This window comes from Sus scrofa, chromosome 15 (assembly GCF_054392235.1).
Source record: "Sus scrofa isolate SSC_HxYL_T2T_F1_AM1 chromosome 15, Sscrofa_HxYL_maternal_Yorkshire_Landrace_v2.0, whole genome shotgun sequence".
In the NCBI taxonomy this organism is placed as follows: Eukaryota; Metazoa; Chordata; class Mammalia; order Artiodactyla; family Suidae; genus Sus; species Sus scrofa.
This window is the reverse complement of record NC_139397.1, coordinates 122,867,096-122,885,712: the sequence shown is the minus strand read 5'-3', so window position 1 is coordinate 122,885,712 and position 18,617 is coordinate 122,867,096. Positions and strand designations below refer to the sequence as shown.

Sequence of the window (18,617 nt, the reverse complement as noted above, 5' to 3'; positions counted from 1 at the left end):
CATTTTCAACCACTTCTTGAACCTCAGGTTTCTCTGATGAAATGCAGCAACTCTGTTTCCATGCATTTTATCATAGGTTGCAATTTAAATAATACTCTCTGGCTAATATCACATTTTCTTCTTCACTGATTTCTGCTAATTGGGATCTAGCTATACAATATATAACTTTAAGGGGGTAAGGAGAACCTGGGAAGCACTGGCGCTTCAAAAGATGTCATGAGGTATTAGCAGAGCCCAAACTCAGGGTCAGAGGGATCTGTGCACTAAGCACGCCCTTTCTTTAAAAACAAGTGAAAGGGTCGTGTCCTTTAGAGAAAACCGTCCTGTTGCATGACTAATGGCTGCAGGAGTTTGGTTTTCTACTCTGCTCAGGTCTATTTTCTCAAATGAATGTTAATGCTGAGCAAATAGTCTGCTCATCAATAATACCAACAGGAAATAACAGGAAAAGCACAGTTGACAATTTAGACATAAGATATATCAAATACCCACTATAGGCTTCCTAGTACTTGTATTCAACTGCAGAGAATCCCATTTCTGCTGCATATTACTTATTTTGCTTGAGAATGGAGGGAATTATATAAGGGAATTATAGACAGTGCCTTATTTCTTGATCTGGAAGTACATTTTACTTACATAGTTTACATAATTCAGCCTCTTTCTCCCTTGATGCTCTCATGTATTTAAAAAGTAAATGCATTAGTTCATTTCAACACAACTTTAATCATAAATACAGTGAAAACTCAAATCAAGTATCCTTAGTCACTCTAAAAATACTGAGGTTGAGTTTTTTCAAACAGCTGGGCTTTGACATTGTAACCAATAAAACATTGTAACCAATAAAATAACAGCAACAAAACTCAATGAGAATCCTACTAAAACTTACAGGGGCATCTTGATTGCTTAACCAAGGATACCAAAATAAGTTTAATCTTTTCTTGAAATTTATTAGTCATGCATATTTAATACTGCCTTGCAGCAATAATAATATTGCTGAATGAATGAGCCTCCAGCATTATAATATAATGTGATATAGCATAGCACAGCATAGCACTCAAAAGCACAAATGCCAGAGCAGTTGCCCAGTTTTAAATTCTGGCTCTGCTACTTCTAGCTGTGGGACCTGGGCAAGTTATTGAACCTCTTTGGGCTTCTGATTTCTCATGTATATAAAGGGTATAATTATACTCCCTATCTCCTTGGGTTATTAAGAGAGAAAATGAGTTATACAGATTTGTGAAGTAAGGAGAATCATGTTTGGCACAGATTAACTGCTATAGAAGCATTTTGGAAACAAATAAGCAGATAAATAAACAGAGTTGCTTTTGCTTCCCAAATTATGGTAAGTTTCTGCTTTTCAAATTATCCATCGTTATTTACAGTTTTTTTGCCTTCTCCATTTTTGGGCTTGTGCTAAGAGCTCTTCTCCCCTTCTATTGAGAAGAGATGTGAATATGATGTTTCGGACCCCAAGAGGATATTATTTGCAAATATTAAATAATTTTATATGAGGGACTTGAGCATCTGCAGATTTTGGTATCTGCAAGGATCTTGGAACCAATTCCTCAAAAATGCCTGTACATTTTTTTTCATGCAAATTGCTCAAGAAATTTAAATCTACACTTAAGAATTATGAAGTTTGGGGTTTTTTTTTTTTGGTTTCTTTCTTGGTGTCTGGCTACATTCTCATTAGAGAAAGCTACTGACATAAAGCCTATCAGACATAATATGTAGTGATGGATCCAAAATATGCCAATCATGAACAAAAATCCTGATCTGCTAGTGCTACTGACACTGGCATGGCATAATATCAATATTTTAATTGTTTCAGCCCATTTTAAAGAAGAATTCTGTGATGCTATGGTGAACATGAGTTTCCCCCTGAGCTTTGATGTTTTGGAAGCACTTGCCTTTAAATGTGTTATTCGACCTTTATTTGCACTTAGTTTTTCATCCTTTGATCTCTTGTGATGATGTGGTCTTAGTGTCAGAAAGACTCATGGCCTTCATAGAACCAGTGAATTTAAAGAGCTGGAAGCCATTAAAGGTCACTTCATCTAACTCTTCATCTTGTAGATAAGACACTGAGGCTTAAAGAGGAGACTGATGTTCCAAGGCCACACAGCTGGCCAGTGGCAAAGCCAGGACCAAAACTGTGCCTTCTTGAACTTTCCCCAGAGCCACAAAAGCTTTGTCTAAAATGGGGTCCAGCCCGGGACACAGGTGTTGCTGATCCTGAGTCAACAGAAATCAAACATTGTCCTCTCAGTGCAGTTTCATGCACACTCTCTTATACAGCTTGCATTTTAGGTTAGTTTCTTGTTTCCACAGAGTGGTGCATATCATGAAATAAAAGAAAACCAAGGGGTTAATCAAAACAGATGCCACATGTTATGATGAAAGCCTTTAGGGAGGAAGTTTGGGACCAGCATGAATATTCCTCATTAAAACAGATCACACTGAATTTAAAGTGCTCTGTTCAAGGCAGACTATGGGAATCTACCCAACTGAGTAACCTTTTGGTTAATTTGCTCTACTGTCTTAGACTACTTCACCAAACTTGGCATTACTTGACAAATTAAGAATAAGAACTCAAATTTTCCCAGACTCTTGGGAAATAATTATCTTCATTCCTATTTAAAAAAAGCAAGATGGCCATACAATAGCAGCAAGATATCAAGATAAAAAAAAAATGCAGATTTGTTTTGGTAGAGCTTTGGCAATATCATCAAAGATCTTCAAAGAAATAAAAAGCTTCTTTGTATATATTAATGCAACAAATATTCACATGTATGCATATGTGGTTGTACATATACATATATACATATGTGTACCTAGATATGTCCATTAAATTGATCAGGGCAATATGTATCTCTACTACCACTGTTTTGACCTGGCCAAGTGTACATTTCAAAAACCATTAACAAAAGAACCCCTCTTTCCATACTGCAAACTGGAAATTAGGCTGATATCAGATTGGCAGATATTTAAAGAGGGAAGTAAGTGTAATATGAGACACGATGAGATCAGAGCCAACGTGAACTTATCTCGCACTTGAATAATGAGTGTTGTGTTGAATTGGTTCATGTGAAAACAGCCTAGACACATCCATTAGACAAGTAAAACAGTTTGTAATTTTATGCTTCAAATCAAAAGTTTTTTAGTAGGAGAGGGTGACATAATGATTAACTATAAAATATGACATATTTTAATTTTGAAGGCAGTTAGCATGTGCTCATGGCTGAGTGGGCTGCAGTGGAAGCTGGAAGTTGACAGCAGGCCAAAGACGTATCTTAGATAAAGACAGTGTTTTCAGCATGAACAACCAGGGAATCCACCAAAGAGAAACAATACTCAATGTCAAATTATGCTGCATAATGAATAAATAAGGGTGACATGAAACATATGCCAGTGTCCTGAACATGGTGAAAAATCGGGAATGTGAAAGACATATATGACCCAGCCATGAATGCTGAAGGAGAACCATCTAAAGTACAAAGGCAGGGAAAGGTTTTGAGGGGCATGCCAAAAAAATTATGTCTGAAGTCTCAGGTGGCCATGAATCAGCTTCAGCAAGTGGCTACCATGAGGGGGACTAGATGCAGGTCATGTGCATGAAAGAGACACAGAAAGAGAGAGAACTGGGAGACAACCAAGAGGGAGGGAAAATATGAACACACAGGCAATAACCCCATGTTTTCTGAACAGCTAATCAAATTTAATATATTCTCTCTGCTGTTGATTTGCCTTAAACTCTCCATAAGATAGCGCAGTAGAAAATGTATTTCTTTTCCCTCTTTCTGTATGTATATATTATATATACATATTTAAATTCAGACACACATATTGTAAATTTTTGTCTAATAGTTATTGACATAATAATACAAATAAGTTCAGTAAATTCTTGATTTCATTTTGGTTCAAAGGACAGGCACAAATTCGATCAAATTTGCTTTTTTTTTGCCTCATGAATTAGTTTTCTGTGTCAATATGTTTCCCTTTCAGAGGGCTTTTCTTTCTTTCTTCCTTCCTTCCTTCCTTCCTTCCTTCCTTCCTTCCTTCCTTCCTTCCTTTCCTTTCCTTTCCTTTCCTTTCCTCTCTTTTCCTTTCCTTTCCTTCCTTTCCTTCCTTCTTTCTGACAGGGCAGCCTACTTTGCTCAGCCCTCCTGGCTCCCTTCCAATGCTTCTTCCACTCTAAGTTTCACACATCCAAAGCCCCACTGCTGCTGGTCACCTAGGCAACACAGCAGCTTGCAGGATGGTGCAGGTTGTGGAATCTCCAGGAGGGAGGAAAGGAAGCCGGGAGGGGAGAGAGAGAAAGAGAGAAGCAGAAGTGAGAGATTCAAAGCTTTAGATTTGTTCCTTCCATGTCAAAAAATGTTTTTCACTTTGTTCCTTCCTCTCCTGCCATGCCGCTCCTCCCTGCATTCCAGTCCCTCTCCTCTTGCTGGCAGTCTCAGACTGGTATCCTTGTCAGGGCTTCCCCTGTCCATTCATCCTCTATAACTGAGCTTGCTTAACCTCATACTGTTCTTCCCCCGCTTCAAACCTTTCAATGCTTCTCCGCTGCTCTCTGGAGCAGCATGGCACTCACAGCACAGCAGACATGCCCTTCCCATTGATTGTTCCTCTAGATTGTGTATGCTTGAGCCACAGTGAACACTATGCATTTCCCCTACTCCCATCATTTAGCTTTCCTTGCTTAAATTGCCCTCCGCACCATTTCCCTGCCTAGTAAGTTCCATTCTATCTTTCAAGAAACCTTTTAAACAACCCCTCTCCTGTAAAACCTTCCTTGACACCAACAGGCAGAGTTAGTAGCTCATTCTTCTAGGCTCCAAGGGCATTTTACATCTAATGCTTAACAGATTGCTTCCTAATTACCTGGGTGTCTCTTTAAGAGGACACCGCTTTCCTTGCAGGCAGGGATGCCTTTCAATTCATTTGAGTACCTTCTACAGTGCCTAGCTTAGAGTTCCATAAGTACTTTTGGATGGATGATTGAGCAAATGAATGACAATGATCAAAAAGACTAAAGTCTGAGGAAAAGGGATACTTTTGATTGAAAGGAGATTACTGTCGGTGTTTAAGAGAGTGGTTCTAGTAAAGGATGAGAACTGAAGTCTAAATATGCCAGTTAGGGAAGAAGGTGAAAAGGAGATGGAAGTTACTGGTTCACATCATATGATAAAGATTTACAGTGATGAGAACCAATGTAAGCTTTTTTTCAGGATTGTGGAGAAACACGCTTTCCTGAAAAGGGAAGGGAAGAAATTTGTGGAGACACCAAAGCAGCCAAAAAGGCAATGGCTAATTCTCAATAACTCTGTCTCTGCAATATCCCTGAAGTACCTCAATCCCCTGAAGAGTTCTCATCTGAAAGTTTCTCCCCATCCTCCCCAGCACAGGGTCATCAGTATCCTTCACTGAAACTGCCCCAGAAGGTATCTAGAGTGGCTTCTAACAGATATTAACCCTCCTACATTTACCTAATCCACGTCACAGCTAAAACCCAGATCTTATCTGCTGAATCCTTACAATAAGATTTTACTATCTACCAAACAAAGTCTGTATCCCTTAACCTTGGATTCTGGGTGTGATCATCCGGCCAATCAGCCATGATACAAGTTGCACTCATCAGCTTACTTCCCCACTGCCATGCTGTTCCTTTTGCCCTTCCTTCTCTCTGAAATTCTCTTTCTTCTTGGGCTCTTTTCATGTCCATCTTCCTATTTGCATTTTAAGGTTCAGCTCAAGAATCATTTTTTCCCATAATATTCTCCCCGCTTTCTCTACTTAGGAGCATTCTCCTCTCTCTGCCTCAGAAATCCAGGGTATTTTATCTATGTCTTCTGGTAAATATCACTTTGTAACTTGTGTTCTGGTTGTCACTCTTACTTACTAGACTACCATCTTCTTGAGGGTAAGCTTTTCTTTTGGGTTTTTGGACTCAATTTTAACATGTGTTGTGTGTGTGTGTGTGTTGTGGGGGGGGGGTTCTCCCACAATCCTAGGGCATCAGCAGGGTGTCTGAGAATTCAGCTCATTTGTGACACTCTCTACCTGGAGACTGCATTAGGTTCCATAGGTTGAGGGCACAGTCCTGTAAGACTGTCCCCCCACCACCCATGCTCTACTGCAGATGCCAGTTGCAAATTCAGGTTGTCATTTGTGCTTCAAACCTACTGGCTATAGATGAGAGGTTCCCATTACCCCTCACTGAACTTCAGTCACAAGTCCCAGTTGTTAACTATACTTCTGATCAAACAACTATAAATCAGAGGTGCCCAAGACATCCTTCTTCAGTTTGATGGGTTTTTGAAAATGGCTCACAAATCTCAGAGAAACCTGTTACTTACTAGTTTGCCAGTTTATTGTAAAAGGATATAACTCAGGAACAGCCCCACATAGAGCTACATAGGGGAAAGTATGGGGGAAGGGGCTCTGAGCTTCTAGGCTCTCTCTGAGCTCACCTCTTTCTCCACATCTCCACATGTTCACCAACCCAGAAGCTCTCCAAACTCTGTCCTTTTGGGTTTTTATGGAGGCTTTATTACATCGGCACAACTGGCCATTGTCAACTGATTCAAGGTCCACCTCTCTGGTTAGGACTCGAAGTTCCAACACTCTAAGCACAAGATTGGCTCCATTGGCAACCAGTTCCTTTCCTTAGGTGCTTCCAAAGCCACCTCCTTCACACAAGGCCCCTATCACTCTCAATACTTAGGAAATGCCAAGGTTTTGGGGGGCTCAGTGGCAGAAATGGGACTAAGACCAAATACATATTTCTTATTATAAATAAAATATCACAGGTTTATATCTGATTTATCTCTGCATTGTTCTAGCAGTTTCATGCATATACCATGGGTAAACACTAAAGTAGAATGAATGAAATGTTTTTTAAAGTGGATTGTTTTTTAATGCTACTAAATTGTCATTTTTGGTTCAGGATTGACATAAGTAGTTGAAATGAACAAAGAAAATTAAATAGGTCGGTTTTCACTCCAGAACCCGCCCCCCAGTGTTAGTGATCTAGAACATTATTATGATTATTGATCAAGTTCAAGAAATTGTACTTTGCATTAAGACAGCTGACTTCAAAAAAGTAGGACTTGGAGACAGCTAAATATAGGTAGGCTTCTGGCTAATAGAGTTAGCTATGATCTTGTTGTTCTGTTTTATTTTTAGCAGATTGTAATAAAAAAGGATAATAGTAATGACACCAGCTCTGCTGCAAGAAAAATGAAAAAATTTCACAGGATAATCATGGGACAAAAAGAGAATAAAATACACAGTTTTTAACAACCATAATAAATACAGAAAATAGCAAAGGGACTGGATAATGATTTTGAAAACTCATCAGAAGAACAAAAATCTATGGATTCCACTAGTCAAATGGTGTCTATGCTTAGTAAATCTCTCTCTCTCTCTCATGCTTGTGTGATTCTAAAAATTATTGATTTTTTGTTTTCTATTACAGAATGGATATAATATTGGGCACTCTTTTCAAAAGTTTAGATTATATATGGTGTTGCTTTAATTTTTAGATTCCATTAACTTTCTCAGAACATCTATTTTTAAAATGCCACTAGGGTTTGCCAATTACAAATAAGCAAACCAACCAAAACAAAACGAAGCTTTATGTCTTCTCGGTTTTGTTTTATACCTTCCCATATAACTTTTCTTTGAGTTCTACCTCCCTAATTTTTAACTTGGTAAAAGAAAAGTCAACAAATTTCTTTAATATTTTAATCATGCATGCGGCGTCATAAATTGCAGGAAGCAAAACACGAGCTATCTCAGCTGTTACCATTGGCTATGAGAAGTTTTCACTGGAAAGGAACTAGAAGTTGCTAAGAGATTTCCATTCTGGAAAGAAATAGAGTTAAAATAAGGATGCTGGGTTTTCCCAGCAAAACCACAACGGGGAACATTTATGACATATCATTTTATTGATACCTGTGGCTGCAGTCTTCAAGGCCCAGTTCCAGAACAGGATGTGGAGTGGGGGAAGGTGGAACTTCGCTCTCAGCCCATCTGTCGTTGGGAAGTGTGGACTCTGTACACAAAGAACAAATGGAGCCATGGTGAGGTGGAGGCAGGACTTTTCGGTTCCTGGCTTGGTTTCAGTCATCTCTTAGACACAGTTTTCACCAACACAGAAACTGACCTTGAAATAAATAAGTTCTCATACAGAACTGAAGGACTCCTAGGAGAGCTAATACAGCCTGGGTGAGGATATCTAAGCCTGCTGATATGTTTTTAGGCTGATGACCTGCTGGTAAACCCTGGCAAGTGAAGTCCACGCATCTCCACTCCCTTTTCTCACCCAGGAAAGGCTGGTAAACATTCATTACCTGTGATTTGGGGAACATTAACAAGCCATGTCTTTTACGACTTAATGTTCTTGTAACAAGACCCTATAAACAAATGCTCTGGATTATGCAGAGACTTAAGCATTTGTCTCAGTGACAAAAAGAACTTTAAAAATCATGTGATACAGTGGTTTTTTTTTTTTTTTTATCTCTATGCTATCTACTCACCATTTAGATATCATAGAGGTTAAAAAAAATTTACTCTTTTTGCATCTATGTTGTAGTGAAAAACCTTGAGTTTGGGGCCACAGAACCAAGACTGGTGTCTGAATCCTGGTTTTAAAAATGCTTTGGAGCTCCCGACGTGGATCAATGGCTAATGAACCCAACTAGAATCCATGAGGACATGGGTTTGATCCCTGGCCTTGCTCAGTGGGTTAAGGATCAGGCATTGCTGTGAGCTGTGGGTTAGGTCACAGACTTGGCTCGGATCTGGTGTTGCTGTGGCTGTGGTGTAGACTGGCAGCTACAACTCTGATTGGACCCCTAGCCTGGGAACATTCATATGCCATGGCTGTGGCCCTAAAAAGACAAAAAAATTAAAAATAAAAACGCTTACTTTTTTAGTATATTTTATTAAAAAAAGGACGTGTATCCTGAACATTATGATAACTAATAACAAGGTTTGTTGAGATCATATTGTGCATCATGCATTGAGCATTATGTACATTTTATCATTTAATCTTCATCACTAGTGAAAACGGTAATGACAGGTGCAGAGGTAAGTATCTTTCTGATAACACTTTATCCTTGGTACTTTTTAAATAACAAACTTAATTGCTGTAAATATTTTTTTTTTTTCCTCTTGGCTGAAACACCTTTGTTAAGCTCTTTATTACTGTGAAAATCTAGAATTCTTATCTCTTTAAAATAGTCCTTTTGGATTTCATTGAATATACAAGATAAATCTTGATAGTCACTCTAAATATTGCCTCTGAATATTTGCACCTAGTCACTACTTCACTGATGACCAAATGACCCTAATTTTAATCATGATCTTTTATTGTTGTGACTTATTTTATGGAGTCTGTCCTTCTAGGGCCAGATCAGAAAAGAAGGATAAAAGAGTTTGTGACTTTGGACTAGGACTCAGCAAGCTGTGGCCCCGGCCCCAAACCAGCCCACCAACTGGTTTCGTACATCAAGTTTCATTGCAGGTAGTCCCGCCCATTCACATATACTGTCTATGGCTGCTTTCGCATGACAGTGGCAGAGGTAAAGAGTGGCAGCAGAGATCCTATGGCCCACAAAGCTGAAAATACTTACTGTCATGCCCTTTACAAAGTGTGCTAACCCCTGCTTTGGACTGTTCTTGAGAACAATGATATCTTTGTGGTCATCTTTGCAGCCTAGTGTATTCTGCACAACAGAGGCACCTAAGAAACACGAGTCAAATGAAAAAGTATAATTCAATTTCTGATCACCTCTGCAGAGGTAGTGCTTTCCATGCTCTAGAGGGGTGGATGCAGGTTCCCAGGAGGAGACATATTATAAATAATCACACTATTATGTGTCTCTTCAAAGGACTCCAGAGAACATGGATCCAGTGGGACAGGACATACAACTAAAACATTTGATTTGGGGTGCAGATGAAAGGCCCGAAGGAGACCTCAGGGGGGGAACCTGGGCAGACTGAGCGCAATGGGTGACAGGGGCAGGGGCTGGGGTTCACTTGAACTGAAAGTGGAGAGGAAGCAGAAGTAAAGCACAAAGGCAGGATGAGAACAATGGAAAGAGCAGAAGAAGGGAAGATAACAAACCAGAGGCAAACTGCGCTTAGGCTATTACTGGCCCAGGGTGAGATCTGCCAGCAAGAGTCTTCAGAAAATGCAGTGTTTGTGCACTTCATTACCATTCAAATGCTTAATAGGATTTTATAGTAAACCCCTGGGACACAACCTCCATCCTTATTACCATCTTGGAGCACCACACTTATTTCACTGCGGGCACTGCTAGCTATTCTCCAACACAAATGTGAATTTTCTGGTGTGACAATTTCTACAAACGTTAGTTCTAAAAACGCCTTTTCTCTGTAACAGCTTGACAGGAATATGTATATATAAAAAAATAACAGTGGAACAGTGGGTGGTATGTACTATTATTACAAAAATAGATGGAATACAGCATATCAACATTGGTCTTTTAAATATACAAAGGAAAGGAAGAAGGGAAGGAAAAAAAAAGTGAATGTTTTGGCTATAACAGTTCCTCTCTTCACTAGACATTACATTTTGTCAAGTAAATCTTGTGTTTATAAAGGAGCTCCTTAAAAAGAACTGGTGGTGGTGAGTCAACATTCACTTAGGTTTCATGAGTCTTGGTGGCCCAGGGCCACCTGATGTGCATCTGAAACTCAGGAACTCTCAATGGTGCTCATGATGGAAAATGCTATTAACATGACAAAGAGGTGACGATCATAATAGTCTTCTACAGCATCATGCATATAAATTCTGTTACATATTTTTTTTGTGTGTGGTCTATCAGTCAATAGGCTTATTTAAAAGGAAGAGCATTTCATCTACTGGCGTCTTACAATTAAAATTTAATACGTCTATACTTTGATAGGCCAAATTCTTAGAGCTGAATGTTGCATCACAGACCCACAAGGAAGTAACAGTAGAGTCTCTGTGCTTTTTAAGAAGTACCCTTTGATGGAGTCACTTCTTCAAAGAACTGGATTTTTGATGTTACCCTGGAAAATTGAGGAGGGAGGAGGAAGTAGCAGGAACCTAGTGGATCACAGATCTTTGTTTCAGGAAGAAGGGAACAGACAGAACCTGTTGGTGGACTCCAGTTGTCCAGTGAAGGACAAACTCTGAACATTCTACTGAAGTTCCAAAGTATGACTGCATTTTACTCTTTAGCATGTGTTTTGAGTGGACTTTAAATTTTTTTTCTAGGTTTAACCTTACGCTCCAACTAGTTCTATAGTTTCATTATTTAGTCTTTGCTAGTCTTTCTAGAGATGTTATCCCATTTCCTTGAGTATCTCAATGTCCTCTAAAAATACGCTGTGTAATTATCACTTCCGCCTTGGTATTTTATAGGTACCGAAAATGAAATAAGATAGGAGGTAATGTGTCCAGCGTGCCTTTGGATGTCATCTGTGTAATCAGGAATAAAACCTTGAACTTGGATTGTCACTGGGCCACATGTTGCTTGAGAATTAAATGCGAGGCAAGTTACATAAAGGCTAGATATTCTCTTGATCATGATTTGGGCATGATAGAAAGAAGGGTCTTCTGGTGTGAGGAAAATGTACTGTTTCTTCCCCAGATTTCCTGCTATTGTAACTCAAAGGCTCAGAAGGAGATCTTGCTTTGTCTAGAAAATATAATTTCATTAAGATGGGAAAAGACATATTGACTATTTCTTTAAGTGACACCAAGTCAAGTCAGCTTTGAAAGGTAAGAGGTGAAAAGATGGCAATAATTTCAAGAGACTAAAGTAAGACAGGGCCCAGGCTATGGTTTGGGGAATGGACTTGAGTCAGAGGGATAAGAGTTCTATCCAGGTTCTCTAGGGACTAGGATATGGTGTGGGGTCAGGAATGTCCTCTCCTCTTGACTGTCTATTTCTTCATCTGTAAAATGAAGACAATGATATCGCCCACCTTGAGCGTGCAGGTCAACTGCTTACCAACAGTATCTAACAGACAGTAAACACTTAATAACCGGTCACAGCTGTTGCCATTACGCACTGAAATGGAGGAATTCAGAGGAAAAAACAATCTCCCATTCAGATGGAAGAATTTAACTCTAGAGGACCTCAGATTTATGCATCTGTTCTGATGGAGTAATCTCAGTTTAGAAATCGTCCCCACGTAGTTAAATTTTGGTAATATCTTAAATGTAAGGAAGGGATTAATCACATAAACACCATCTCCATTCAACAGGCTACTATGCAGCTACTGAAAGCGATGCTGTACAATATTCAATGACATAGTAAGATGTTCATAATATGCTATAAATTTAAAAAAGCAATCTCTTAGACACTTTTCTTTTCCTTTGGTCTTTTGAGGGCCACGCCCATAGCATATGGAAGTTCCCAGGCTAGGGATCAAATAGGAGCTGTAGCCGCCGTCCTATACCACAGCCGCAGCAACAGGTATCTGAGCTACGTCTGTGACCTACACCACAGCTCACAGCAACACCAGATCCTTAACCCACTGAGCAAGGCCAGGGATCAAACCTGCATCCTCATGGATACTAGTCACGTTTGTTAACTGCTGAGCCACAAATGGCACTTCAGCAATCTCCTATACATTTTATATGGTAGATTTCATTCTCATTTCATCTTATATACACATATTTACATGAAGGCAAAACTTGAAATATATACATAATGCTATTGATCAGTATCTGACACAAGTATGAGTAAAATTAAATTTTCCTCTTATTGCTTTTCTCTTAATTTTCTGTAATGGATAGCTATTTCTATGCAGTATAATAAAGTTACTAAAGAAAGGAGATACAGGGAAATAAAAGAATTTTCTTGGTGACCTAACATATAATTTTTGAAAAAACAGAGAAGAAAATCCAAGTTTTTTCCATATAGAGCTCTACTAGAAATGTGATCTGTACAAGATAATAAGGGAAAACCTCTGTAAGGAGACAATAACGAGAACACTCCAACCAGCACATTTTGGTCTCAGTTCACGGTATTTACTGCGTTGAGAACCAAGCACAAATCAGCAAATTGTGTTATGACCATTTTATGGTTTAATACTAGTCTATCTATTTTGTAAGTTTAGTAGTTATTTATATATGGTAACTTTCAATATTAAAAGTGTGTGTGTGTGTGTGTGTGTGTGTGTGACAAAACAGCTTGTCGTTTTGTTCTCCAGGCATGGTTTGCTTTACACATAACCCTCCCTGTTTGGGGCAGTAAGCATAGAAACTGTCACTTAAACTGGAGGCGATGCCAGGAATCTGCTTCACAACTTGTGAGTCAGCTCTCTCACCCAGCTCGCAGCGTTCATGACTCAGAGTCAAAAGTCTGTACTTAGGCTAATTAATTCCCCTTTGTTCCTTTATTTTTAAAAAACAATTACTCGTGTTGTCTCACAGCACTTGCCATAGATGAAAATGGACAGACCCCCCCCCCCTTACCTTTCTGTTTGTCTTGTGGACTACAGGTGCCAAAGGGATGCGAGGGACTATTATCATTTCTCCTGGAGGTGGTTAGAGCGTTTTGACAGCTCTCGAAGCCTGGCTTAGAAAATGCCCCACACTCAGCAGCCTCCTAAGGGATGAACATAAAAATGATATTCGCATTTTCAATATGTTCCAACTCAGTCAATGGAAGCAAAGTGGAAGAATGATCGATTTACGAATAATCTTGCAAGAGTTATGGCGCATACATCCTCAACTGTGGAAAATCAGAATGGTCCTATCAGTTAAAACATCTTTGAATATGAAATAAAAAAAAATAAACTGACAATGTGGTGTTGAGGATTAGGAGTGCTGATAGCCAGCACAAAAGAGGATTAGCTTTATTATTCTTTCCCTGCCACGAACAACTGGCTTCTTTCAAATTTTCTTCCGTCTGGGAGTACAGCTTGTAGCAGTGTCAACATAAGAATACAGCTCATGCCAAGGGTGTCTCTGCCAACCAGCTGGTTCCTCTCTCTCTCTCTCTCCCTGGGCGACTAAGTGCATATGCTCTAGGACACGTCAGAGTCCAGGCAGGTTTGCCACGGAAAGGCCATGAGCGTGTCCCACTGCAGATACTGGGCCTTCTGGCCAGGCGCTAAAGCAAACTGCGGTGACAATGCCAAACCGTGGTCCTCCTGAGATTTTTTTTTTCTTTTTCCACATGTCCCCCTTCTACTTTGATTTTGCTAGTCTGTAAACAAATTCACAGTTTCCTTAAAACTGCTATATCCAGAGTAACACCCCTGCAAGCCATATTCCACAGGTGCTAAAAAGGTACTAGGAGGGCCCAACTGCAGAGAGCGCTAGGTATGGTTCAAGACGGATGGGGCCTGGAGAACTGGGTTTTGCTCCTGCTTATATTATGTTCTTCCTAGCAGATTTCAAAGAAGTAATTTGAAAGCCATCTCAGGGCTATTCCCTCGACCGCTTGTGAGAGAAAAATGCAGCAAACAGAAACATAGATCTGATCCCCAAAGTTCTTTCCTTCTGAAAAAGAGCATTTGGCCCAAACAATGCATTTGATGTATGCTTTCCCTTTTAGTTACAAAAACTCGGCATCCTGCTAGTTAAATAAAATAGTCAAAACACTCAGCGCATGCATTCTTCATAATTAAAATGTTTTCAGCTGCTGAAGGCCCTTTAGCTTTTTGTCAAAGCTTCTAACACTTTTTTCTATACCCAGTGTTGGCCACTGCCTCTGTACTGTGAGTCAACCAAGCCCAGCGCTGAGGCCAACCACTCCTAAATTAATGCTGGAGCCTTGGCCAGTAGGAGAGGTAGCACTTATCTTGCATAGTCAAAAGTTTTGATTTAACAACAACAACAAGAACAGAAAAATATTTTTTTCCCTGCTTTCCTGGCTCTTTGATAAATGACACAATCAATATCCCGACAACTGATCAGTAACCAGCCTAATTAAAGTATTCAGCCTGTAAAATAGAGCTGTCGTGGAGGCCTCCATTAGTGTCCCAGCCAATAAAAAATATAATGGATTTTTAAACATATTCTGCTTCCACCAAGCTGAGCTTACAGCAGGGAGGCAAATGTTGGGGGGAAGGAGGGAAAAAAAAAAGCAGGTCATAACCCATTTTTTAATACCAACTCTCTAGGCTCAAATAGAATTACAATTGAACCTCAAGCTCATCCTTTGAAAAACATGTTTCTGTTTAAAATGATTTTGATTCAATCAAGGCTCATTATGTATTCTTCACAAGGTCCTCATCAAAACTGTTTACGGATCTTGTACATCTGGGTAATGTGGGAAAATACCCCAACGACTATATATTTTGACTTTTCTTAAGTAGCGTCTCCAATGTTTTTTTATATCAATATAATGTTCAAGTAACCATTTTGGTATTCTTCCCAAACCTACTAATTGATTTCTCTGCATGTATGAGCGGGGCTGAGGCCTTTTTTCTAGGTTATGGATTCTTTTTTATCATACCTGAGGGGGACTGCTGTTCCACAAGAGATTCCTCCAAAAAACACAAGCACACACCATATGCCTTGACATAGTAAAACAGATTTGGGAGATCAAATAGCGACAATTTTTTCCAATTTAATAAAGATTAGCTGTACATTAGGCTGCTCTCTTTTCATATGAAAAAAAAACACTCTTTAATCTTCATGGGTTCCACAGAGATTCTCACTAGCTAAGAGAGCCAAGTGCCTGCTCGCCCCCCATGGAGAGCAAGTTTCTCACTATTAGGGAAACTAAAAATGGATCCTGTTTAAATGTCCTCATAAAAATTGCTTTTTGCCCCATTTCTTGAACTGTATTAACAAGACATGGAGTTCCCGTTGTGGTGCAGTGGTTAACGAATCCAACTAGGAACCAAGAGGTTGAAGGTTTGATCCCTGGCCTCGCTCAGTGGGGTAAGGATCCGGGATTGCCGTGAACTGTGGTGTAGGTTGAAGACGTGGCTCGGATCCCTCGTTGCTGTGGCTGTGGCGAAGGCTGGTGGCTATAGCTCTGATTACACCCCTAGCCTGGGAATCTCCATATGCCCTGGGAATGGCCCTAGAAAGGGCAAAAAGACAAAACAAACAAACAAACAAAACAAGACACTCCTCAGGATGGAAAACAAAGTGAAGGTTTAGTACATTTTTCTGATGGAATCATTGTCAGTTCAGCTCAGAATGTGACAATCATGATGAAAATACTTGTGGTAAAGGAGAATAAAAAAAGCGTTTCAACTTGATGAGTCAAAACAAAGAGCACTTTTCCCCTAGGCATTCCCATATTTTAGACAAAGATATGAAACCAGGGAGGATGAGAGGTGGGAAGGTAACTCTTTTAGCAATCATATTCAATTCATTTTTCTTTTCTTTTACTTCTGCTATTTGCCTAGATCTGGAACTTGAGCAGTATATTCCAGACTTTTCAATTAGTTGAGATATCTTTTATCTCAAGAAACCTAAAGGGAGATCTAAAACGCAGATGCATGGAAGGGGGGATTCAAGGGTCCACAGGCCATCATCCTTTACACCCATCTCTGACAACTGGGTTCCATGAAGGTCTAGGGCTCTAGAGTAAGAATGAACTTGAACCAGAAAGGAGACAATTCTCTCATGGTAGAAGCAAGGGATAAGGGTTTTGTGACTATGTACATAAGTAAAATCCATTAAATATTCATGGAAGTCTCTCTGTCACTTAAGAAGTGTTGAAAACAAATGTTGAAAACAAGTTGGCTCATTATATATAGTCCCCAGTAATTGGCCAATTTACATTTATTTATTTAACATTTACAAGGTTATGTACAGCAGAGTAAAAAGGTACAGTTACTTCTTTCCAATAGCTGATAATGTAACAAAGTAAGAGATATTTGATAAGTTTACTACCTCAGCTTATCTTCTCTGAGGATAAGTACGCCTCAGATGCAATTTTTATTCATTCATTCAACAATATATAATGACTTCTACTAGGTGCTCGGAAATGATATAGTAAAGGATAGAACAGACAATAGTGTTGCCATTTACAAGTACTGAGCCCTCTACTGTGTATGTCTTTACATAGCCAGGAAATGGCCAATCTGGGATTTTAACTCAAGTAATCCAAAACTCTAGAGCCCAAGTTTTTAACCACTATGAGCCCCAACTAACTTTGATTCTTACTTTGAAAATCTTTCCATTTAAAACATTTTAAGTTTAACTTATTATTAAAACTATTTTAGTTTTTATTATTTTTTTTTGTCTTTTTTTTTTGCCTTTTCTAGGGCCTCTCCCGCAGCATATGGAGGGTCCCAGGCTAGGGGTCCAATGGGAGCTGTAGTCACCTGCCCACGCCAGAGCCACAGCAATGCCAGATCTGAGCTGCATCTGCGACCTACACCACAGCTCACGGCAACACTGGATCCTTAACCCTCTGAGCAAGGCCAGGGAATGAACCCGCAGCCTTATGGTTCCTAGTCGGATTCGTTAACCACTGAGACATGACGGGAACTTCTAAAATTACTATTATATATTAGAGTGTTTTTAATAGGATTCTATTTTAGCTTTGTGTATTATTGTATTGCCCAACATTATTTGTCCTTAGAGAATATATGTGTGATTTGCTGATGCTCCTCTTAAATCTCATCATTTCTTAAAATAATTTTTAGGAGGAGTTCCCGTCATGGCGCAGTGGTTAACGAATCTGACTAGGAACCATGAGGTTGTGGGTTCGATCCCTGGCCTTGCTCAGTGGCTTAAGGATCTGGCATTGCCGTGAGCTTGGTGTAGGTTGCAGACGCGGCTTGGATCCTGTGTTGCTGTGGTTCTGGCGTATGCTGGTGGCTACAGCTCTGATTAGACCCCTAGCCTGGGAACCTCCATATGCCACGGGAGCAGCCCAAGAAATGGCAAAAAGACAAAAAAATAAAATAATGTTTAGGGGCATTTACTAATTATTCCCTATATATAAGCAAAAATAATGTTTTAGGAATACTTTGATACTTTATGATAATTATGTTATTGTATACTATGATATATAATTGTGTAATATACTACTTATATATTATGAAATAATAGTGTAAGTGTATGTAAGTGAAATGTTTAGGGATATCAGCATTTAAAAGTATTTTTTAAATATTTAAAAGTATTTCACTTACACTCCATGTGTAAATGAAAATATACTTTACATTAAACATCTATAAAAGAATTGTGATAAAAGATTTCAGAAATATTTAATTCAAATGTTTATTTACTAACATGAAGAAGCTTGCTTAATAATCAAATTTTAAATTAGTGAAGTTCCGTATCTATATTATCTAGGTACACATTATAGAGAAGAATAGAGAAGGCTGATTGCATTATAATGCTCTTCACACTAAGCATTGCACACATCTGATTAAGAAATTTCTGAGGTATGGATGCTGCCAGCACATCACTCCGAAAGTAAATAAGCATGTTATATACTTTAATGCTTTATTATATGAATAAAGCCTTATTCGTAAAGTCCAGAGCTCTAGGGATTTTTGGAGGAAAAACTAAAAAAAAAAGGACTTGCTACATTGGCTAAATTACTTAATTCATATGCACATTTTTATACTTCTAGTTATACCTAAAATATATAACCACCTGTTCAGCACAAAAAACCATGAGAGCA

General features: G+C 39.1%; 1 protein-coding gene across 9 annotated transcripts in view; it reads right to left on the bottom strand.

Annotated features, from left to right (window-relative positions):
* The window catches only part of PARD3B (par-3 family cell polarity regulator beta), a 1,028,888-nt gene that overhangs the window by 399,650 nt on the left and 610,621 nt on the right, over positions 1–18,617 (bottom strand). For all 9 annotated transcript variants that reach the window (XM_084998493.1, XM_021075045.2, XM_021075046.2 and 6 more), the window contains 2 exons: positions 13,487–13,619; positions 7,960–8,059 (listed from right to left, as the gene is read on the bottom strand). In XM_084998493.1, the coding sequence (XP_084854619.1) occupies positions 7,960–8,059; positions 13,487–13,619 (233 nt within the window). The remainder of the gene's footprint in view (positions 1–7,959; positions 8,060–13,486; positions 13,620–18,617) is intronic.